The 26,120-nt window shown below is 38.4% G+C and overlaps 1 protein-coding gene across 2 annotated transcripts in view; it reads right to left on the bottom strand.

The window, feature by feature from the left end:
* Positions 1–1,464: 1,464 nt before the first annotated feature.
* The window catches only part of LOC133650518 (SPRY domain-containing protein 3-like), a 57,731-nt gene continuing 33,075 nt past the window's right edge, over positions 1,465–26,120 (bottom strand). For both annotated transcript variants that reach the window (XM_062047860.1, XM_062047851.1), the window contains exons 7-11: positions 19,311–19,460; positions 12,074–12,131; positions 5,170–5,289; positions 3,372–3,481; positions 1,465–3,273 (exon numbers count right to left, since the gene is read on the bottom strand). In XM_062047860.1, coding sequence (XP_061903844.1) covers positions 3,139–3,273; positions 3,372–3,481; positions 5,170–5,289; positions 12,074–12,131; positions 19,311–19,460 — 573 coding nt within the window. In that variant the 3' untranslated portion in view covers positions 1,465–3,138. The remainder of the gene's footprint in view (positions 3,274–3,371; positions 3,482–5,169; positions 5,290–12,073; positions 12,132–19,310; positions 19,461–26,120) is intronic.

The following is a 26,120-nucleotide window of genomic DNA, read 5'->3' as shown; positions in this document are numbered from 1 at the left end:
AAGCATCGATGCAAAAAAAAAAGGTCATAAAACATACAATTATAAAACCTAAACAGGTAGATCTGAAATGTAATCTGGATTTTTAAGTGTTTAAAGTGAAAAAAATTATATATGACACCACTTTCATGAGTGGGGCCTGTTGGGGGAAAAATAGTTTTTTAGCAATTATTGACCTATTTAAGACTCTCAATTACTTGACATCAAATATCGGATTCATTGTGGGAAGATGCTGTATAGTTTCTGGTTTTGCCGTTAATTACAATGGGTTTTCTTTGACGAAGGCCATAAAACATTGAATTAAAAAAAAAAATTACATGGACGGATAGACTAAAGTTTTTTTTACACATTTAAGCGTTGAAAGTAAAAAAAAAAAAAAAAACCTTTCGGGTCCCCGTAACTTTTAATATTCACATTTTGGGCAACTCTAATGGTTTTAAGAAAAAGCTGCTGTGAATGTCAGGCGCCGCTTTTGTCCGACTGACATCTGCTACAGGAAAAAGTCGGAGTGGTGTGACACGTTTGTGTGCCGGCGTCGCCATCAATCTAAATCAGTGGTTCTTAACCTTGTTGGAGGTACCGAACCCCACCAGTTTCATATGCGCATTCACCGAACCCTTCTTTAGTGAACAATAAAATGTAGGGTTTTTTTCAAATTCAAGACAAAGTTATGTTTTTGGTAACACTTTAGTATGGGGAACATATTCTAAGTAACAAAGACTTAACTTAGTTATTTGGTTAGGGTTAGGGTTAGGGTTAGAGGGTTAGGGCCAGGGTTATAATAGGGCCATGCCGAATAAGGCATTAATAAGTACTTAATAATGACTAGTTAAGAGCCAATATGTTACTAATTTGCATGTTAATAAGCAACTAATTAATGGTGAATATGTTCCCCATACTAAAGTGTTACCATGTGTTTTTACTGGTGCACAAAATGAACCGTGCATGAACATCACCTTGTTCAAAGAACAAAACCAACACAGTGCATAAACTCACAACAAATTACACACCTGCAAATCAGTGTGACTTCTGCTGTTGCCGTATCCGTAATACGCCGAAACGGAGAAGTTTTTATTTACACGATGAGTCGGGTGTGTCTTGACCTCCGCCGAACCCCTGAGCCCGACTCACCGAACCCCTAGGGTTCAATCGAACCCAGGTTAAGAACCACTGATCTAAATGGAGCTAAAAGAAAAGAGAACATTCAAAAATGCCAGATCATTTTGATCTTATGGGGCCAAATAAGGTAAATGTTCATTGGTAATTGACCAGAGTTTTGCACCTTTCATATTCCTTTCTGCAGCTATTAAAACAATTTTAGTTGCAGGTCAAATGCAGACTATTTGTAATTTAATCCAGCAGATGGTGCCATAATGAAACACCAACACAGTATGCAGTGCGCACACACACTCGAGGCATCTAGAAGCTAAAAAAAACAAAACGGTTTACACAAGAAAATATGCATGTACCTTTATTGCGTGTACAAATATGTCCTACTAATCTTGGCATGTAAGCAGCAGACAAAATAGACAAGATGCCTGAGGAGGACTTTAAAGCCGTCACACATGAATTGAAAATGTGCAGAATAGACACTTCTATATACAGCAGTGTGATGAACACATTACAGTAAACATGAAGGCACTTTGGTCATTGGGGTCAAAGATCGGCAGCGTACAGCTTAAGCACAACTAAGGTGAGCTGCTGGGGGAAAATGTACAAGCTGTTTCCAGACAAAGAAGCTTGCACTCCTATGATGATGCATACATTCAAGCAGTCCACACTTTATACTCATATATTGCATTCATTCTTCATTGCATGCTTTTCTAATTTGCAGAAAGCTAATCAAAACAAGCTGCGCACCAGCAGTTTGTAGCTGGAGCCTATCCCAGCATAGTGCTAGACAAGCAGTCAGTTCGGTGAAGCTGGCGTGCATCTTTTCAAACCGTAGGAGACGACAACTAAAAGTGTGGCGTTTTGAACCCACCACCGCCTTTCTGTGAGGAATTGTTGCCGAGACTTCAAATTGGATGAGGACCAAAAACGAATTAATATATTAAACTATCGATTCCGCACCAAAGCCAAGAAACAAAATAAGCAAAGTGACTTAAATGAATAAGTCATCTCTAATATATTAAATATACCTGAGAGCAGAAAATGTTTGTATGGCTTTGTTGGTTTTTTTTGGTCACAAATTCCTATTAAAATGATTTATTCCCTTTTTGTTCTAGAACACCCGGTGTATTTTCCCATAAAGACTAAAATTCAAAATGTTTTTATATTCTTGACTATGCCTTCAAAATTCACCCAAATTCTTATTTTCCAAAACCAACAATGATGGCTCTAAACGCCACAATGACTGCACTACTGCACTCTGACCACTAGGTGTCAGTAATTCAGCACTCATGTGCACAATGTACAACAGGGGTCCCCAAACTACTGCCCGCGGGCCGGATACAGCCCCCAGCGTCCAAAATCCGGCCCGCGGGAAGTCCAAAGTTAAAAAAAAAAAAAAAAAAAAAAAAGGATTTTTTTTTGTTGTAATTTTTTTTTCTTGTAATTTGTCCTTATTAGTCCCTTTTCTACCATCTCCTAGCCACTCAGGCAAATCATATTGTCTAAAAAGTCATTTTACCATCGATAACGTGACATGCAGCAAGTGCGCTCTTTAAGTCAATTAGTGCGTGAGGAATATATAAGTATACATATATATATGTATGTGGAATATATATGTATATGTATGTATTCATACATATATATGAGGAATATATATGTATGAATACATACATATATGTATATATATATGCACACATATATAGACACATATACATATATACACATACATATATACATGGACATATACATATACACACACATATATACACATTTACATATGATATATATATATATATGTATATATATAGCGCGGCCCCCAGCCAAATTGTTTAACCCAAATGCGGCCCCGGAGTCAAAAAGTTTGGGGGCCCCTGATGTACACAATCCCACACAAAATTAACAGGCGGACTTCTGCTCAGCTTCAAAAAGGACGGCACGTGACGGCACAACATAATTGGCGTCCTTTTAGTGTAAAACATACAAACTTGCAGCAGCTTGTTCATGATGAGGTAAAGTTGAGTCCCGTCTTCATCCACTCAGAGGGTGCAGCTCCACTCGGACTTTCTCCCCAGTGCTCATCATGCCGATGGTGGGGTAGAAGCCTCCTGCGGGTAAGGCCACCTTCCTGCGGCCCACCACCTTCCCGTTCCGGGTGAAGAACACCTGCTCGGCCACAAGAGGGCAGCAGAGAGACAGCGTAGTCGTGAGTCGGGGTGGCTCGGGAGGACTTCCTGTCTGTGTGCATTTTGGCGGCGCCTCACCGTGACCGTCTCTCCGTCCAAGTCTTCGCCCTCGCCGTCATCGTCGCCTGCATACAAGTCGTTCTGGACTTCGCTGGGCTGCGGAAACACCTCCAGGTCCCAGTCGTCATCTGAAAGACGTCAGGGGGGGCCGGGGGGGTGAGGAAGAAGGCGTGACAAGGCAAGAAATCTGCGTTCAAAGAACTCCGGCTTATTAGTGATTCCCAGAGCCCCAAAAAAGTCTGCGGGCTATAGAGCGTTTTCTATTCGGGCTCCAGTACTCTGGAATGCCCTCCCGGTAACAGTTAGAGATGCTACCTCAGTAGAAGCATTTAAGTCCCATCTTAAAACTCATTTGTATACTCTAGCCTTTAAATCAGGGGTGTCCAAAGTGTGGCCCGGGGGCCATTTGCGGCCCGCAGGTCATATTTTAACGGCCCCGTGGCACATTCTAAAAATACGATTAAAAAAAAATTAAAAACATAAAAAGTGGTGAATGTGAAATGTAACAATAAAATGTTTCAATGTTTACTCTAATCACACACAGCTGCCATTAGGCTGTTTCTGTCTTTAAAAAATAATAATGAATCAAAATCAAGGAGAAATATAATCTTAGAGAAAAATGTAATTTAAAACATTTGTACGCACGTACAACACTTAAGACCTTCAGTATATCAGTATGTGGAATTCAATTATGGAATGGATTAAGCAAAGCAATCAAACAATGTACTAATATGATCCACTTCAAGAAACTCTTCAAACTTAAAGTGTTTACAAAGTACAAAGAAAAAGAACCATGATAAACATTCTGAATGTATTTAATTCATCCATTCTTTCACTCTCAAAATAATCTTACTTATCTCATCATATGAAATGTAACTTACTTCACCAATTATTATTTATCTATTTTTATTGTGATTACTTATGGAGTACATTGTGAATCAATTGAGAACAGGAAGTGAACAAAAAAGTTTAGCAACTGTTATGTAAAAGAAAAGGGGTAGGATTAAATAAGCTCTGCTTCTTCCTACTCCTTTTCGAACATGTTGAAAAGAGAAACTGGAAATTGTGATGTATCATGTTGTATGCTTGCATGTTCCAAATAAACTCAAACTCAAACTCAATGTCATTATGAATTATTGACCTATTCATGGCTCCAACTACGTGTATATTTTTTATACATATATTGTATTGGTTTTTAAAATAAAAAATATCAAAATGGCCCCCGCTTGCTTTGATATTCCAGCGGGAAAAGTTTGGACACCCCTGCTTTAAATAGACCCCCCTTTTAGACCAGTTGATCTGCCGTTTCTTTTCTTTTCTCCTCTGCCCCCCTCTCCCTTGTGGAGGAGGGGCACATGTCCGGTGGCCATGGATGAAGTGCTGGCTGTCCAGAGTCGGGACCCGGGGTGGACCGCTCGCCTGCGCATCGGTTGGGGACATCTCTGCGCTGCTGACCCGTCTCCACTCGGGGTGGTCTCCTGCTGGCCCCACTATGGACTGGACTCTCACTATTATGTTAGATCCACTATGGACTGGACTTTCACAATATTATGCTAGACCCACTCGACGTCCATTGCATCCGGTCTCCCCTAGAGGGGGGGCTCACCCACATCTGCGGTCCTCTCCAAGGTTTCTCATAGCCATTCACATTGACATCCCACTGGGTTGTGAGTTTTTCCTTGCCCTTATGTGGGCTCTGAACAGAGGATGTCGTTGTGGCTTGTGCAGCCCTTTGAGACACTTGTGATTTAGGGCTTTATAAATAAACATTGATTGATTGATTGATTGACAACTGCGGGATTTTGAGCAGACTCACCTCCGCCGCCGTGGCTATAGTCACGTGGAAACATGATCCCGCAGCCCATGACGTCTCCTGCGAAGCAGCGTGGTCCGAAGGCGTCCCCGACACCGCTGCCCTGGAACAATTTGCCGTCATCTACAAAACGAACACGGGTTCGCTTTAAGTGCACTACAGTCACATCTCTAAACGCGACGATTACATTTCAGTTTCGCCAAAAAAAAATATAGACCACTAGAGTCCCGATTAGCAGGGAGACCACTGGTCGTGGCTGTAGGCAACCTCTTGATGTCATTTTTGTTAACGCAACAAAATGGCAGTAGTTGAGCTTTAAAATTTTGGCTGCTGCTGTTGTGAAAGTCACGCAGAGACCAATCTCATTAGAAGCAATAACAGTTGCGGCTGTAGGCAACCTCTTGCATGTGCTTTAAAACGCTGCTAGCGTATTTTTCGGAGTATAAGTCGCACCGGCCGAAAATGCATATTAAAGAAGGAAAAAAACATATATATATATATATATATATATATATATATATATATATGTCGCACTGGAGTATAAGTCGCATTTTTGGGGGACATTTATTTGATAAAACCTAACATTAAGAATAGACATTTGAAAGGCAATTTAAAATAAATCAAGAATAGTGAACAACAGGCTGAATAAGTGTACGTTATATGACGCATAAATAACCAACTGAGAACGTGCCTGGTATGTTAACGTAACATATTATGGTAAGAGTCATTCAAATTACTATAACATATAGAACATGCTATACGTTTACCAAACAATCTGTCACTCCTAATCGCTAAATCCGATGAAATCTTATACGTCTAGTCTCTTACGTGAATGAGCTAAATAATATTATTTGATATTTTACGGTAATGTGTTAATAATTTCACACATAAGTCGCTCCTGAGTATAAGTTGCACCCCCGGCCAAACTATGAAAAAAACTGCGACTTATAGTCCGAAAAATACGGTACTCAGCTGTTAGTGTTAGTTTGAACCTCATGTCATATTGTTTACAATAAAGTTCATTAGCAGGGCTGCCAAGTTTCAGAAAATGACAAGAATGAAACTTTAGTGTCACGATGCATTCAAATTTTGGGGGGCTTTTTTAAACACCAATTTGGCCCCATATTAAAGTCGATGTATAGTTGTATACCCTAAGACTGATGTTCCTCACCTACAGCGGCTCTACCTGCACTGATGCTAGCCTTAAAGGCCTACTGAAATGATTTTATTTTATTTAAACGGGGATAGCAGATCCATTCTATGTGTCATACTTGATAATTTCGCGATATTGCCATATTTTTGCTGAAAGGATTTAGTAGAGAACATCGACGATAAAGTTCGCAACTTTTGGTCGCTGATAAAAAAAGCCTTGCCTGTACCGGAAGTAGCGTGACGTCACAGGTTGAAAGGCTCCTCACATTTCCCCATTGTTTACAACAGCAGCGAGAGCGATTCGGACTGAGAAAGCGACGATTACCCCATTAATTTGAGCGAGGATGAAAGATTTGTGGATGAGGAACGTGAGAGTGAAGGACTAGAGTGCAGTGCAGGACGTATCTTTTTTCGCTCTGACCGTAACTTAGGTAAAAGGGCTCATTGGATTCCACACTTTCTCCTTTTTCTATTGTGGATCACGGATTTGTATTTTAAACCACCCCGGATACTATATCCTCTTGAAAATGAGAGTCGAGAACGCGAAATGTACATTCACAGTGACTTTTATCTCCACGACAATACATCGGTGAAGCATTTTAGCTACGGAGCTAACGTGATAGCATTGTGCTTAAATGCAGATAGAAACAAAAGAAATAAGCCCCTGACTGGAATGATAGACAGAAGATCAACAATACTATTATCAGGAGACACCGAACCAAACACTGGACCTGTAAATAAACGGTTAATGCTGTGCCGCCTGTCGAAGCCTAGCAATGCTGTTGCTAACGACGCCATTGAAGCTAACTTAGCTACGGGACCTCGTCAAAAAAAAAACAACCTGGGATTTATATAGCGCTTTTCTAAGTACCCAAAGTCGCTTTACATGTAGAACCCATCATTCATTCACACCTGGTGGTGGTAAGCTACTTTCATAGCCACAGCTGCCCTGGGGTAGACTAACGGAAGCGTGGCTGCAATTTGCGCCAACGGCCCCTCCGACCACCACCTATCATTCATCATTCAATTCACCGGTGTGAGTAGCACCGGGGGCAAGGGTGAAGTGTCCCGCCCAAGGACACAACGGAAGCGATTTTTTGGATGGTAAGAGGCGGGGAGCGAACCTGCTACCCTCAGGTTTCTGGCACGGTTGCTCTACCCACTACGCCATGCCGCCCCCTATCGTCAGAGCTCTGATAAAAACATTAGCGCTCCACCTACGCCAGCCCTCATCTGCTCATCAACACCCGTGCTCACCTGCGTTCCAGCGATCGACGGCGCGACGAAGGACTTCACCCGATCATCGATGCGGTCGGCGGCTAGCGTCGGATAGCGCGTCTGCTATCCAAGTCAAAGTCCTCCTGGTTGTGTTGCTGCAGCCAGCCGCTAATACACCGATCCCACCTACAGCTTTCTTCTTTGCAGTCTCCATTGTTCATTAAACAAATTGCAAAAGATTCACCAACACAGATGTCCAGAATACTGTGGAATTTTGCGATGAAAACAGAGCTGTTTGTATTGGGAAACAATGGTGTCCGAATTCTTACGTTTCAACCATCGACGTCACGCGCATACGTCATCATACATAGACGTTTTCAACCGGAAGTTTCGCGTGAAATTTAAAATTGCACTTTATAAGTTAACCCGGCCGTATTGGCATGTGTTGCAATGTTAAGATTTCATCATTGATATATAAACTATCAGACTGCGTGGTCGCTAGTAGTGGGTTTCAGTAGGCCTTTAATTAACCAAAAATTAGAAATAAAAATTGTTAAAAGAATTTTGACAAAATATATTTGTCAATATTTATTTTAAACTAAGAGGAATAGACAGCTGCATTTGGGCGGAAGGCGGGGTACACCCTGGACACTGCAACCCCGAAAGGCACAAGTGGTAGAAAATGGATGGCTAGATGGAATAGACAGCAGATCTCACTCTGCACGCACGCACATTTAGATGAACATTACTCTCTTTTTGAAGCGTAAATGGGCCAAGAGAAGAGGCAAATCAATGTTACACAGCCCTGCAGCAAATACAGGACAATTAGAGACTTATAGCAGCTTTAATACAGCATAGGAATGTTCAGAACCGGTTCCCAGTGTATCAGTTACTTAAAATCGCTTACCAGTTCATCTAGCGATTCTCTTAACAGTTCTTCCGGGTGGTGATGATGTCATTACGCAACGTGCTTAGTGACGTCAGCAACATGGGCGGAAAAAGCGCACCAAAGTTTGCCGACATTTTACTAAAAACAGATAGCAACTGCGCTACTTTTAATAATTCCAAGGCTGCTATTTCATCAAGGAGGAGGACATACCAGCAATATGCTGAAACATTTGAACATAAAGACTGCAACGAACGTCGCCTTTTCCAACGCAGTCATCTGACATAAGTACTACAGGTACTAATACCGCTGATAATGTTAGCGCTAATACCTGTTAAATTGAAATGAATGCCTTCTCATGGTTTGGAGGCGGGCAGTAATAGCGCCAGTTCAAGTCTGCCGTTAGTTAGGGAAGCGTACCACTCATCCAGGAACCACGAATGTCACCGAGCAGTGACTTAAATTTGTGGTCAAAAGCTTGCAACAATATGCCACATAGATGCTCCTTCGGTAGGTGGATGTTCAATTGTAGTCAGAGAAAATTTGCATGTTTTCCTCCAACCACATTTTCTCTCCATCATTATATTGTACAGGTGGAATATGGTGTAAAAGTCCATTCATGTCAGCAATTAACTTCAAATGTGAAACTAATATGTGATATTAACTCATTACATGCAAGGCAACATATGTCAAGCCTCTATTTAGTATCATTTTGATGATCATGAATTAGTTGTTTTATTTTAAAAACACATTTTCTGAGATTTTCAATTAAAGGTTTTCATAAGCTGTGAGCAATAAACATCAACATCAAAATAATAATATAATAAAAATAATATCTCATGTTGCAAGTTATGAGCCTACATCATATTAGTTTCACCTTGTAAATCTAAAACATTTGTACGGTATTATTTTCAAGGTAGATGAAAAATATTCTTAAACATTTTTAAAATGTTACATTCTTGTGTAATTTCCACATGTTTTATTTTTGTTAAATTCTACAGATTAAAAGTAAATAAAAATACTTACAAGTTTTTATCTATGCTATGTGCCTCTTAAGACCTCACTGTTGGCTTTGTAAGGTCATGTTGGCTCTATAGCAGGGGTGTCTAACTCATTTTAGATCGGGGGCCACGTGGAGAAAAATCTAATCCCAAGTTGCGATCACTTAAAAATAAAGACAACTTCAGATTGTTTTCTTTGTCTAAAAATATACAATTCATAATGTTGTTGTTTTTGTTTTTTTACACTTACATGTTGAAGTTAATAGTATTATATCTTGGCCTTAAGCAAAATCCCTTAGTGACGTCATGAACTTGACAGACAGAGAGAGTATATGGCTCTAACACTGTGATTATTCTCCATGTTTATTTCTGTTTTAGTTGTTGCATACCTGTCTGACAGTTTGTTACCCACAACTGCGACATGAGCAGATGCCCAGAGAAATGTTACCACACTTCCAGCTTTATTTATTCGAAATATTGTCTGAACTATTTCATATATTAAATCCTGTCTTGTTTCAGAATCTGTTTTCTATGCTGATTATTGCACTGCTGCAGTCCGAGCATACAACTACTTTACTTGTTTTTTTGTCCAATAAACTTCCATGTAAATTCCTATTCATTCAACTGTAAAAACAATAACTTTTCACAAATTATTATTTTCTTGTGAACAACTGCTAAAGCTCCTACTTTATTATTTATAGTTGTATATGCATCTTTATATATTGACATTCTAAATACACGTTTCTTTCTGATAATGATTTAAACTTCTATTCTTTAATAATTGCATATCCATGTCTGGGATGTCATACATCCACTGTGGTATGCCAGAAATTGGAACTGTAGGGCTAACTATAATATCAATTTGAACTTTTTTAAAACTTATATCTCACATTATCCTTTCAAAACTCTTAATCTTTTTCTATTCTTGCCAATTTTGGTGGATGTCCTTGCCTAAGTTTGCCCAATAAACACCGTTCTTCTCATTTTTAAATATTTGTCATTCATTTCTGCCTGTAGCGCTGCCACTTGGGTTTATTTGGTAGCCCCACAACATAACCTTATTACCCGGGATTGGATCTTATCCATTTTCTCAAGTCATGTTTTTGAAGCAGACTGATGAATGATGCAGCCATAATCATTACAGATCCAATTAAAATTATATATTACTTTTAGTGCCAGTCTTTTAGCCCCCTCCCAAATCTTTACCCCTAAAAGCCCTCAATATATTTAACACCTTTTTACTTTTCTCCACACATTTACTGATATGGATTGACTAGTTAATATGTTTATAAAACCATATTCCTAAATACTTAAACACTTGTACCATTTCTGTATTGACACCATAAAGTTTATTTTGGAGCTTGTTTTGAAACTTTCTTTTTGTAAAATTCATGATTTTAGTTTTTCCAACTAAAAATCTTAAAATGTACTCTAATTTTAGACTTGGATTTAGACAAATGTTATTGATCCATAAGGGAAATTGTTCAACACAGTAGCTCAGTTACAAAGGATGGAAAGGATAATGCACACAAGGGCACAGAAAGAGGGCGAAAACAAAAGGTATAAAGTAGACTAAAAATTAACCATAGTAGCAATATAATATATATGTAATATTTACATAGTATATATTATTTTATATTATATTTTTATACAATATATAACAAATCTCAATTAATCTTGGGAATCTTCTAGGTTATCTCCTCTTGATATTCCTATCACTATTGTCCCCCTTCTATTTTTTCTCTTACTATCTTATTACACAACTTTTGCTATGTCATTGCTTTGTTCATTTGCTATTTTTGCATTTTATCAATAGACTTTCCGTCCCTTAGCACTTTTGCCGTTTCCACTTCTCCAATGTCTTTCTTTAAACCCTCAACTGTTGTCATAAAGCTAACCTCATTCATGTCTGTTTGATTGAAATGCCATTATAATCTTGTGCTTCTCCATCAAGTTTTCCCTTCCTTCGTCTTCTTTATATGCTCTTTTACTAGCACTCAATTTTCCACCATTCCTTCCTCGTCCCTTTTCCCCTTTCTCCTCTAGTCCTATCCGTTTGCATGTCTTCCCCATATATTCCGCCACTATCCCCTCCATATCGATGCTGTCACAAGTTAGAGTATGCCTTACTGCCAAAAGATTCAAACGTAAGTTTACACTCACGGATCGTAGCAATGACAGCGTTTCCTCCGCAAGACCCGTGTATTGCGTGGTGCCTTCCGCGGTTGGTTAGACGTAGGCACACAGGACTGATGGATTGGTTATCTCAGCAGCTTTGGTCCTTAGTGCGATTTAATGCTGACTGAGCAGTCTGTTCCTCACTGCTTGTACAACATTGGTTGTATTGCTGCTGTGTTGTGTAATACACTTTGTTAAAAATGACCACGTGGTTAAATGGATACCGTATCCTTTCCACTCTCTCATGCACTCCAAATCATTATTGAAGTTTATAAAAAATTAAGAGCTTTTATTGCTTGCTTCCAATTGGGTAAACAAACATGCTGGTTGTAATTGAGAGCATTTACGGTATTGAACAAACATTGCAAGTAATTTTTACTTAAACTACATTTAGTTACGCAGAGGTCACATGGACAATGAAGACATTGTGTTGTCAAATGTTGCTAAGGAGACGTAGAAGAGCAAAACGTACCAGCGTGATAAGCGATGGACCCTCTGCTCCAACCTGGATGGCTGTTTTTAGGATAATCCTGTGGGGCACAAGCAGTACATTCAGTGCTTTTAAATGATTGTAACAATCAAATGTATTGTTCTCTTCAGCCACCTTTTCTCTAGGCACTCACAAATAATCATATAGGTCAATAAACAAATCATATATACCTGTATATATAGATTTTTTTTTTTTTAACAAGGTCTGACTGTCATGTGCATGTTGTCTGCTCAGAAGACTAAAAAGGCAACCACAGCCAAATGTTTTTCCTATTTTGGGTGAGTGAGGGGCGGGGAAGTTTTCTCTTGTTAAATTTATGTTTTAAATAGGGATGTCTAAAATAACGAGTTCTAAATCATCCTGATTTGTACTTTTAATCATGTATAGTTGTATATTAATCACAAACTATATTTACCGTATATAGGGATGTTACCTGAAAGCCCGCATGGGTTGTTATCATCATTATTATTATACATTTTCTTGGATGACATTCTGACAACAAAATTGCATTTGTGTCAAAATATTTTTTTATACTTTATTTTATTTTAAATTATGTAGGCAAAAAATGTACTCTTTAATCCAAATTCAAAAGTGTGATTACCGTATTTTTTGGACTATAAGTCACAGTTTTTTTCATAGTTTGGCCGGGGGAGCGACTTATACTCAGGAGCGACTTATGTGTGAAATTATTAACACATTACCGTAAAATATCAAATAATATTATTTAGCTCATTCACGCAAGACACAAGACGTATAAGATTTCATGGGATTTAGCGATTAGGAGTGACGGATTGTTTGGTAAGCGTATAGCATGTTCTAGTTATTTGAATGACTCTTACCATAACATGTTACGTTAACATACCAGGCACGTTCTCAGTTGGTTATTTATGCGTCATATAACGTACACTTATTCAGCCTGTTGTTCACTATTCTTTATTTATTTTAAATTGCCTTTCAAATGTCTATTCTTGGTGTTGGGTTTTATCAAATACATTTCCCCAAAAAATGCGACTTATACTCCAGTGCGACTTATATGTTTTTTTCCTTCTTTATTATGCATTTTCGGCCGGTGCGACTTATACTCTGAAACATACGGTAATCAGATTTGAAGAAAATAATTTGACAGCACTAATATAAATACTAGGGCTGTCAAAAATAATGAGTTAACTCGTGATTTATCCGAAAGATTTATCGCATTTATCATGTATATACGCAGATTAATCACACATTTTCTTTGTGCTCCTTTAACTTAACCGTGGATGTTACCTGACAGGCATACGGTCAGTGATCAGTTCGTTGCATACGTCAGAGCAAAGTGAGTGAGGAGACTCTGACTGGTGTGCTCGCTGACAAATTTCACTTTAAAATTCACCCTGATTGGACTTCATATAAAACTTGGTGCAAGTTTTTGAACAAAAATGTAGTGCATTCAAGTAAAACATTTATAAAATGTTTCGGTATGACATTCTGGCTATAAAATTGCATTAGTGTACAAATATTGTTACGTTAATTCAAATTATGCAAGCGAGAAATAACCTGTGATTAACCCAAATTTAAAAGTGTGATTAATTTGATTTAAAAAAACAGAACTAATTTAAACATATATACAGATACAATATAATACATCAAATACTTCACATATTTTCATTTCTCTTTACATGTTCATAAAGGGGTAGGAGGAAGCGAGGCTTATTTAATACTTTTTCCAATTCATAGCAATTACAAACACAATTGTTTACATCCTGTTCTCATCTTGGAACACAATTTACACTAATAAATTCTAAATACAACCGTTCTCATAAATAATTACGTCAGTTATGATTCACTTAATGAGATGAATAATATCTCATTTTCAACAAAGTTCAAGATGTTATTCAAAATTAATCTTCTCTGTACTTTGCAAACACTTGTAGCTTGAAAAGACTCTTAAACTGGACCACATTAGTACATAGTTTATTAATCCATTCCATAATTGTATTCCACATACTGGTGTGCTAAAGGTCTTAAGTGTTGTACGTGCTTACAAATGTTAAAATTTTTCTCTAAGGTTATATAGCTCTTCTTTTGTTGGGAATAATTGTTGTACATTATTGGGTAGCAGGTTATAGTTTGCTTTGTGCATAATCTTAGCTGTTTGCAAATGCACCAAATCAAGGAATTTCAATATTTTGGGGCCTCAGTTTTACTAAAGCTTCAACAAAAACCTTCGTTTGCATCTGGATGGAAGGCCAAAAGGCAGAGAAAAATATGCCTTTTTAAAATATTCAAGGTCATGTGGACATTACCTAACATCATTCCTAGTCAGGAGCCAAGTGGTGGAATGATTGAGCAAATAACTGTGAAACATGTGTCTTCAGCCCTTTGAGACACTTGTGATTTAGGGCTATATAAATAAACATTGATTGATTGATTGATTGTCTGCCTGACTTTGTTTTGATTTTAAAGCAAAGAACTTGACTGCTTGGCAGATTAGAAAAAAAAAGCTTCATAAAAAACACAGACCCACAGTGAAAATATCATTCCAGAAAAATGACAGCTCTATTCTCCGATGCCATCTGACCTGAGGGCGCAACACGGCCACGCACATCAACGCCAGTAGGAGATTAGAGAGGGCGCGACAAAAAGATCCGCAGCCTCCCAGGCGGCGAGTGCAGTTGCACACAGCTGGCATTAAAGGGAGTGTGCGTCAGTTAGCCGCCGCAAAGAGAAAACAATGAGCGCATAGCAGAACATCTCCAAATCTCAGGCCCGGCTTCTTCTGTTATTTCAATGACACAATGCTCCTATAATATGTAAACATTCGGCGGCTCTTCTTTCAGACGCGGCTCGTTTCCACAACGTGAATCATTTGCAATCAAACAACACCTACAGCCAGTTTCCTCATCTTGACTTCGCTTTCTTTGCTAATGTGGCAGATTAGCATCTAAGTGGAACAACCTGCGTCGGACGGAAAGACAGATGTGAAGGAATAAGGAGACATCATTTGTTCGGTTGTTCGCTTTTTCCTCCCTCATCCATCATCAGAGCAATGGTACACTTTGAAGGGACGTGAACGCAGTGCGTACCATCCATCGCTCAGTGTTTCCCCTAACACAGGGGATTCCAAAGTGCGGCCCAAGGGCAATTGTTTCTCCCAGCAGCTCATTTTTAATTGGCCTTGAGCATATTTTTACAAGTAAAATTTACTCATTATTTATTAAATATTTTTTTAGTATGGCTGTCAAAAATAACTTAACTCATGTGAATAATCTAGGGATGTAACGATATTAAAATTTCATATCGCAGTTGTGACCAAAATGATCACGAATGAGTGCTAAATGTACTTATACACTCACTGAAATCTTTTAACCAAGTTTTATTCCAAATAAATAAGCAACACACACAAATATACTTTCCATGGCAGAAAAATATTAATTACATTAACAATAATTAACAGTTAAAGTCCCAACGTTAATCACACACACACTAGGTGTGGTGAAATTATTCTCTGCATTTGACCCATCCCCTTGTTCACCCCCTGGGAGGCGAGGGGAGCAGTGAGCAGCAGCGTTGGCCGCGCTCGGGAATAATTTTTTTGTATTTATATCAATTATATTAATATTGTTATATTACTATTAGAGCTGTCAAGGTTAACGCATGTGATTAATAAATATATATTGCGTTACCTTAAATAAATGAAGATTAATCAGGGTTTGTTTTGACCGCCGAAAGGCAGTGCACATTACACAGGCCGTGAGAACGTCACACGCCAGTAAGATGACAGAGCAGTGTGCTCTGTACCCTTCTAAACAAACTTTGACCGAACTTTAGATAAAACTGAGGTAATTAGTTTATATTGCAGCAACAAAGTTTCTTATAATCGGTGCACATCAAGTTTAAAGTATCATATTAAAGCGAACGAAGAACTTGAGTACGGCGTCGCTAGCGTGAATGCTGCATGGACAGCAAATAGAGGTTAAACCAGGGGTGTCAAACATACGGCCCACGGGCCGGATCAGGCCCGCAAACACCGTTTACCTGGCCTGCGGGATGAATTTGCTAAGTATAAAAATGAGCTGAAATCCTTGAATGAAAGAAACTGCTGTTCTAAATAAGTCCACTGGATGTCGCTATAGCAATTCTTTGTATCTGTGTAGACGATGTGTACAGAATTAACTAGAGATGTCCGATAATATCGGACTGCCGATATTATCGGCCGATAAATGCTTTAAAATGTAATATCAGAAATGATCGGTATCGGTTTCAAAAAGTAAAATTTATGACTTTTTAAAACGCTGCTGTATGGAGTGGAACACGGACGTAGGGAGAAGTACAGAGCGCCAATAAACCTTAAAGGCACTGCCTTTGCGTGCCGGCCCAATCACATAATATCAACGGCTTTTCACACACACAAGTGAATGCCACGCATACTTGGTCAACAGCCATACAGGTCACACTGAGGGTAGCCGTATAAACAACTTTAACACTGTTACAAATATGCGCCACACTGTGAACCCACACCAAACAAGAATGACAAACACATTTCGGGAGAACATCTGCACCGTAACACAACATAAACACAACAGAACAAATACCCAGAACCCCTTGCAGCACTAACTCTTCCGGGACGCTACAATATACACCCCCCGCAACCCCCCCCCCCCCAACTCAACCCCGCCCCCCCCCCCCCAACCCCGCCCACCTCAACCTCCTCATGCTCTCTCAGGGAGAGCATGTCCCAAATTCCAAGCTGCTGTTTTGAGGCATGTTAAAAAAAATAATGCACTTTGTGACTTCAATAATAAATATGGCAGTGCCATGTTGGCATTTTTTCCATAACTTGAGTTGATTTATTTTGCAAAACCTTGTTACATTGTTTAATGCATCCAGCGGGGCATCACAACAAAATTAGGCGTAATAATGTGTTGATTCCACGACTGTATATATCGGTATCAGTTGATATCGGAATCGGTAATTAAGAGTTGGACAATATCGGAATATCGGCAAAAAGGCCATTATCGGAAATCTCTAGAATAAACCACGTGTTAGTATAACAGTTGAGGAAAATTTGGAAACTACATAAATAACATCCGGTAATTTAATTTTGATATGAATCTTTTATCTTGATAGATTAAAAATTAACACCAATTAAAGAATTTTAAAAATCTGCCAGACTCAATTCCACCTGTTTGACCGATGAACATTATCCCATCATTTATTCAGAACGTCTAAATAACGACAAATGAAATGAAAATAGAATACTATTAACCGCAACAAGTAAGTGTAAAAAAACAACATTATGATTTGTACATTTTCAGAAGGTGCTTGTTTTATTTTTAAACAAAGGAAACAATCCGAAATTGTCTTTATTTTTAGGTTATCATGCCATGATTTGACCAGTTTGGCCCACTTGGGAGTAGATTTTTCTCCATGTGGTACCCAAACTTAAATGAGTTTGACGCCCCCTGGTTAAATTATGCTGGCTGAGTTTATCTGTGTTTACTACAGAGAAATTAAACAATGCCTTCTTTTTCTAAATGTACGTCTACAAACAAGAGGCAGTGTGTATAAAAAAAAAGAGATCAGCGCTGTCATCCGAAAAGGTAAATAAGCGTGTTTGTGTAACCAAAGATTTGTCATTAGATAAAGCCCATCAGAAAAGACAAACCATAACAAGGGAATCCAGAGGCACGTTCTTTATTGACAACCGTCACCTCTCTTGTCAACACACTGGCTTCTCGTCAAGGCACCTTCATTCAGAGAGACACACTTCACAATAACAACGGGACACGTCACATCTGGTCCAACTGCGGCCGCAAAATGAAAAATGGCTTACATTAATTTTGTTCAAACAAAGGGAGAGAAAATGCAGATGTAAATGGCGCACAGTGTAAAGTTGTTCATGGGTGTCTTTATTACATTATCTATTAATATACTGTACATCTGTACCTAGTTGGCTAAATTATTGCAGATACTTTGAAAATGTTCACCTAATTCTTACTGTCACCAAATTTTGAGCAAATCAATGACTTCCAGTTCAGTAAAACATTAAAAAAAAACGTTCCTGTATGACATTCTGACTACCTAATTACATTTGTATTCAAATGTTGGGGTATTTTCTTAAGGAAATTTTATTTACGCAAGCAAATAATAACCTATGATAAATCATGATTAATCACAGTCCCAAGAGTGTGATCATTTTGATTTAAAAAAAAATAATCACTTGACAGCCCTAATTAAGATAGTTGTTTACTAGCATGTGCTCCAAATAAAGATCTTATTCTACATGAGGATAATCCATATTCTCATTACCAATCGCATTGACGCTAAAACCAAGGGCAATGTATACTTCCTCATATTTTCTGGTCAGACCGTTGATTACTGTAATTTCTGGACTACAAACGCACCTAATTTTGGGACTAATTTTACATTGTACATATTTGGGCACATAAGTCTATAAGCTGCAGGTGTACACATTGAAACATTTACACAAGTGTTTTGTGTTCATTCACAAATTTAACAAAAGACAGTGCTTGTAACACGGCATAAAATAGCCCATCGAAAAATCAATCAATCATCTTCCGCTTTTGGGCTACATCGTGTGCATTTTTTTGTTTCTTCTCCTTGACGTGGCTGAGTCCATAACTCGCTAAATGGCTGACTGAATGATTGAATGAGTGCGATTGATTTAATGTGAACAATTCCATTGGTGCATTGTGACCAGTTCGGCAATTTCATTGGCAATTTATTAACGGCCTGTGAAGCTTGTGAACCCTAAAAAAGGGTTCAAAGCGATGGGAAAAAGTAGCCGTTCTGAGCCCGGACATTACGCAATTTGAGCCCTGTTCACAGCTAGTTGGAGGTTTGTGTATCGTTCAGCCATGAACAAAGACATTACAGTAAGTTTCACCGGTTTTCACGGCCCCCGAGACACCTCATAGGGCTCCTCGTTTGGAAAACACTGGTTTAGAATATATTATTGACATAACCTTGGATTAGTTTTAGCATCTTTAATGCACAAACTGTATCAAAGTGGCCCCCCAACACATTTTTCAATTTTCAATATGCTTATTTCATGGAACAGGCCTGAATAAACTAACACCCTTATTCCTGTCATTTTTGCTCATTCTCCATCTGCTGTCAGCATCGCATGTCACGCCACATCAAAGCTGTCAATCTAAGAAAAACTGACCCTGACTGTCAAACACGTGACTGCCAAGACAACAACGAGACACTTTACCTTGACCGCCAGGCCCAGGGCGATGTAACACTTTTCGCCGGCGTCTGTGATCTCCAGCTCGTAGTAGTGGAAGCGTGTGTTGAGCGGGCGAAGGGCCTGAGCCAAGCCCACGTCCACAATGCACTTTCCTTTCCCCACGTACTCCAGCAGCTGAGGGAATAACATATTCACGAGTTGGCACTTCAAATATGTACAGGCAGAAATTAAGTACGAATTAAGTTTGGCGTGCCCCTTATGGATTGTTGTCAAAATGCTCTAGAACAGTGGTTCTCAACCTTTGTTCAGTGATGTACCCCCCGTGAAAATTGTTTTAATTCAAGTACCCCCTAATCAGAGCAAAGCCTTTTTGGTTGAAAAAAAGAGATAAAGAATTAAAATACAGCACTATGTCATCAGTTTCTGATTTATTAAATTGTATAACAGTGCAAAATATTGCTCATTTGTTGTGGTCTTTCTTGAACTATTTGGAAAAAAAAACAAAAAAAAAAACTAAAAACTTGTTGAAAAATAAACAAGTGATTCAATTATAAATAAAGATTTCTACACATACCGGTAGAAGTAATCATCAACTTAAAGTGCCCTCTTTGGGGATTGTAATATAGATCCATCTGGATTCTAAGGCTGCAGCTAACGATTATTTTTCTATCGATTAATCTATAGATTATTTTTTCGATTAATCGGTTAATCTATAGATTATTTTTTCGATTCATCTATAGATAATTTTTCCTTTTACCGATTATTTTTTATTTTATTTTATTTAAAATGAAGATGAAAAAATAAAAGTAGGCCAGAGGCATGGCTTTTATTTACAAAAAAAAAGTATGGCCACTCAGTCAACATTGACAACAACATGACTAAATATTCTGTAACAATGTAAACATATAAAACTTTTAACATTTAACAAAATTAAAAGTAGCTTATTTGCTTTTTAATGTGCAAATATAAAAGTCAACATCCAGTGCAAATCTTAATATTCTGCAATAGTATAAGCATTTCAAAAGTAAAAGTATTAAGGCTGAAATGACGCGTCGACGTAGTCGACGTCATCGGTTACGTAAATACGTCGACGCCGTTTTTGTGCGTCGACGCGTCACATATTTACGTCACCTACCGTCATGGCGGAGCGCAAAGCAGACTGTGCGAGCGAGGGGAAAAACGCACGCCAAAAGTCGTCAAAAGTGTGGGAGTATTTCAATACACAGCCTAATAATGTTGTTGTATGCACACTGTGTCGAGCGGAAATGGCCTATCATAGCAGCACAACGGCTATGAACGAACATTTGAAAAGAAAACCATCAACCATCAACTAGTCAATCGTCCGCGTTAGCATACGTTGTCATCATTACACAAAAACATGAATGTGTCATTTGTATCTGCTAGGGGTGTAACGGTATGTGTTTTGTATTGAACCGTTTCGGTACGGGGCTTTCGGTTCGGTACGGAGGTGTACCGAACGAGTTTCTAAGCTAAAGCTAACTTTAGCTGCTAAAGTCTTAACAAGTTGCTTTGCTCCTCTGCCTGTCTCAGCACGCAGCATTGTCCCACCCATACAACCATCTGATTGGTACACACGCACCATTGTCCCACCCACACAACCATCTGATTGGTACACACAAAGCATTATCAGCCAATCAGCAGTGCGTATTCATAGCGCATGTAGTCAGCGCTTCAGCGTCGAGCAGATAGGTGTTTAGCAGGTGAGCATCAGGCAGCGGACTCTCCCCAAATGATAATAAACACCTCCCAGTCAACTACTAGTAACATCACTATGAGCCCGTTGACCTACTAGAAACTTAAACTGCAGCTCAGCTCGCTCGCAGTCCTGGTTTGAGGTGAAGGCTAATTACCTCTCAGTTCCAGCCACATCGACCCCTTCTGAGCACCTATTTTCAGCTGCTGGGAATATTGTAAACAAGAAAAGAAGCAAAGCAAGTAGACATGCTAACCCTTCTTCATTACAACTGTTAGTCACTCACTGGAATGAGTAGAATTGGTTATTGTGTACTGTGTTGGACTGGATGTTTATTTTGCACATTTTAAAAGCAATACTTAATGTTTACAGTAATCCAGAATATTTAGATTGGCACTTTTTTGTATTGGATGTTTATCTTTATTTTTGCACATTTTAGCAAATAAGCAATACTTTCACTTTTGTTGAAATGTTTACACTGTTGTTACAGAATATTTCGTTTTGCACTTTTTTGTATTGGATGTTTATCTTTATTTTTGCACATTTTAAAGCAAAATAAGCAATACTTTTTAAGGCTGCAGCTAACGATTATTTTTCTATCGATTAATCTATAGATTATTTTTTTCGATTAATCGGTTAATCTATAGATTATTTTTTCGATTCATCTATAGATTATTTTTCCTTTTACCGATTATTTTTTATTTTATTTTATTTAAAATGAAGATGAAAAAATAAAAGTAGGCCAGTTTTTTCAAAAGGCATGGCTTTTATTTACAAAAAAAAAAGTATGGCCACTCAGTCAACATTGACAACAACATGACAAAATATTCTGTAACAATGTAAACATTTAAAACTTTTAACATTTAACAAAATTAAAAGTAGATTATTTGCTTTTTAATGTACAAATATAAAAGTAAACATCCAGTGCAAATCTTAATATTCTGCAATAGTATAGGCATTTCAAAAGTAAAAGTATTAAGGCTGAAACGACGCGTCGACGATTGACTAGTTGATGGTTTTCTTTTCAAATGTTCGTTCATAGCCGTTGTGCTGCTATGATAGGCCATTTCCGCTCGACACAGTGTGCATACAACAACATTATTAGGCTGTGTATTGAAATACTCCCACACTTTTGACGACTTTTGGCGTGCGTTTTTCCCCTCGCTCGCACAGTCTGCTTTGCGCTCCGCCATGACGGTAGTGTGACGTAAATATGCGACGCGTCGACGCACAAAAACGGCGTCGACGTATTTACGTAACCGATGACGTCGACTATGTCGACGCGTCGTTTCAGCCTTACTGGATTCATTAACTTAATTCTAAACATTTCTTCACAAAAAAATAAATCTTTAACATCAATATTTATGGAACATGTCCACAAAAAATCTAGCTGTCAACACTGAATATTGCATTGTTGCATTTCTTTTCACAAATCTTTTTGACAGACATTTAAAAAAAATCTCACGTACCCCTTGGCATACCTTCAAGTACCCCCAGGGGTACGCGTACCCCCATTTGAGAACCACTGCTCTAGAAGACTAACTTTTATAATCATTAGACAAATGGCTAATGACTTATGAACAATTAGTTGCATGCCCCTGCTTAAACGTTTTGCTTCATAGCGGCCATGTTTTTTAACCAATCTTGCTCAAATGTGCTCGTCAGTCCCTTAAAGTGGTCACTCCTTTTATGTATTTGGGTCCCCAGCCGAAAGTTTCAATCCCAACAACGGAGGCATTGCTGATATATAAGAGGTAAATTTGGCCTACTGATAACTTTATTAACAAGGTTCGTCAATAAAAGCCTGAAAGATACAATTGTTTGTACCTGACAAGTTTCGGCTACCTTGCCCCTGCAGCCTTGTTCAGCCGTCGTCTGTGATGAGTTACTGTATATGCGTTGTGCCATCCCACCAGAAGAAGGCTGCAGAGGCAAGGTAGCCGAAAATTGTCAGGTACAAACAATTTTACCTTACAGGCTTTTTTAGACGAACCTTGTTTATAAGATTTATAAAACAATTTCGTCCTGTCCTAAATGAGCCTTTTGAGATTTGCCATTATTTGTGACCTAGGCTAACCTGACTCTCGCCAGATCCTTGTAGTTCGCTGAGCTCCACACAAGGATCTGGGCTCGAGGGCAAAGCAAACTCCTTCAAGATAGCAAAAAATAATGAACCAATCAGGATCGCCAGGTGGGATTTCATCAATGTGACGTAGCGCTGAAGCGACTGTTTGATTCAAACAACAATGGCGACACGCAGCGAGGAGTCGTGTGCTGACATTGATTCTGCTATTGCAACTGTTTTGTCGAATCTATTGAATATTAATTCTTTAAAAGATGAACAGAAAACTGTTTTGAAGGCATTTATTAACTTTTCGCTCTGTCATTATCCAATATGTCGGCTGTTCTGTTTTGGATTTCCCAGCGTCTCTCTCATCAGCGTCACGGGTTGATTTCGATGTGAGTGGTTGAAGTAGCACGTCATTCAAGATAACGGACAAGTGGTTTATCCTATCACATACAATGATTTTTTTACAAGGCCCCGCCTTCTGAAATACATCTCCTATTAAGAAGTCCCAGATCCTTCTGTGGAGCTCAGCGAACTACAAAGATCTGGCGAGAGTCAGGTTAGACATAGGTTACTTTGTTACGTCAGCGGGTATCTCCATAGATAGTTAATATTTGGCAGGCGCCATCCTGGGCGAGGCGGTGCGATGCCATGGGGGGCTCATGCTTTATCAGGGTTATGCTTCAAACCCCACTTCAAAAAGCTGAGCACTACAAAACATGCTCATTGCAGCCGTTAATCCTAACTTTCTTATTTTGATAAAGAGAGAAAATAAGCAAAAAAGATTGATGAATTTTTGTTTTGTGTTTTGTATATTGTGCTCCTAGGTTAATGTTGCTGATCAATTTGAATTTATTATTTATTGAGTTCCTGAAATTGCATTTTTCAGTATCAAATGCTCAAGTCAGTCAAAACTGTTTTTATAGTTTAAATAAGAATTTTTTAAATTTTTTATTTCAGGCAAATAGATGCACTTTAAATCTGTTCTGTTACAGCCTAAACAACAGTGTTAGTTATTCTTTGTTGCAAGTTATATACATTTATTTTTTGTTTTCTTTAATGTTATTAAGGATACAATGTTATGCAGAGGTCAGTATACTTATAACTATTTTATAGACAAATGATGCTATTTGTAGTCGCGGCGGAGCTTGGGGTGGGAGGCGTGAAATGTTTTTTTCTTTCTGCGGGGGTGTAACAGAAAATAATTGAGATGCACTATGTGAGCATAGCACTGTTTGTAGTTCCAACGAAAATATGTCTACAGAGTTACAAACTGTACTATAACTGCTTTACCAACCTCCACCAACAATATACAGAAGGAATTTCCCCAAATGAACATTTTAATGGCGGGGCCAGTGCCTACCGTATTTTTCGAACTATAAGTCGCAGTTTTTTTCATAGTTTGGCCGGGGGTGCGACTTATACTAAGGAGCGACTTATGTGTGAAATTATTAACACATTACCGTAAAATATCAAATAATATTATTTAGCTCATTCACGTAAGAGACTAGACGTATAAGATTTCATCGGATTTAGCGATTAGAAGTGACAGATTGTTTGGTAAACGTATAGCATGTTCTATATGTTATAGTTAATTGAATGACTCTTACCATAATATGTTACGTTAACATACCAGGCACGTTCTCAGTTGGTTATTTATGCGTCATATAACGTACACTTATTCAGCCTGTTGTTCACTATTCTTTATTTATTTTAAATTGCCTGTCAAATGTCTATTCTTGGCGTTGGGTTTTATCAAATAAATTTCCCCCAAAAATGCGACTTATATATGTTTTTTTCCTTCTTTATTATGCATTTTCGGCCGGTGCGAATTATACTCCGGAGTGACTTATACCCTGAAAAATACGGTACTATTTATGGCAACAGTGGAGACAATGAAGTAGTACGTCGTCCAATAACAGTATGTTGACAAATTGTAATGATATTAGAGGGTTATTTCAAATAAGGATACATAGTGTATTATAATAACATATCTGTATGGTACTGAAAGGCTAATAAACCTCTGAGATGCTTTAATTTCAAGCTTCACTTGAGACGCTTCTTCTTTTTCGCTTTCCTTTTGTTTTTTGTCAGACTCTGGCTCAATCATGTATTACGGTTGGATGCTAAAATCCTCCACTGTTGCCATTTATAATAAAAAAAAAAGTAGTTTATAATTTTAACACATTTTATGGTACCTAGCTAGAAGTGCACCTTGTAAACGACAAAAAATGGCTGACGGGGCACTAAAGCACTCTCAGTGAGCTGGAAGGGAAGAGGCGAGGTGGGGTTTATTTGCATCTCAAAATATCGCTCTCAAAAAATTCGATAGCAAAATGTATGCAAAATTTTAACCAAAGCTTGCAGTCTAATATGACCCCTTCAAAAGGTGCGTGTCAAATTCTGTGGTGATTAACTTTTAAGTTGCTTTGTAGAGCAGCAATTGAGCGGTGTGAGAAATGTCAAGTCGACTTACGGGTTAAAGATGGTATTCAATGACAGGGCGACCATGGGGCGTATGAAAGGAAAAATCTAATTTTTTTACCTGATGGTACCGATTTTTGTACATTTGGGATCTGCATAAGTCCTGAAAATTTTAAATCAAACCATGGAGGCAGAGCAGATATATTTATAAAACAATCTTGCCTGCCTTCATATTTCCTCCAAACAAGCCGTTTGGAATTTGCCCAACTTTTGACGTTTTTCCAAATTGTGACGTCAGCAAGTATCTCAATGTATGGCAGAAATTTACCCAAAGAGCTATTTTAGTAGCTCTTTTGGTAGTCCGACGTTGTAAACAAAAATAATCTTCTTTTGCTCTATCCTCTTGTTGTGGGCCAGACTGGCTCGTACATGCACATGTATCCTCTGCTGCTGCCATTTTGAATACAAAGTAACATATAGTTCTAACTTATATTTGTCAGTAATTTCGATGTGGAAGCGCTAAAAACTACAACATGGCTGACAAGGAGAAGACAGAGTCGAACTGGAGGCACGTAAATAAAACCGCCCACAAAACGGCACATCCTGAAGAGACGGTCATTAAGTGGCT

The sequence above is a fragment of the Entelurus aequoreus genome, linkage group LG01 (genome assembly GCF_033978785.1).
Source record: "Entelurus aequoreus isolate RoL-2023_Sb linkage group LG01, RoL_Eaeq_v1.1, whole genome shotgun sequence".
NCBI lineage: Eukaryota > Metazoa > Chordata > Actinopteri > Syngnathiformes > Syngnathidae > Entelurus > Entelurus aequoreus.
Note: the sequence above shows the minus strand (reverse complement) of the source record. Positions and strands in the feature narration are given on the sequence as shown.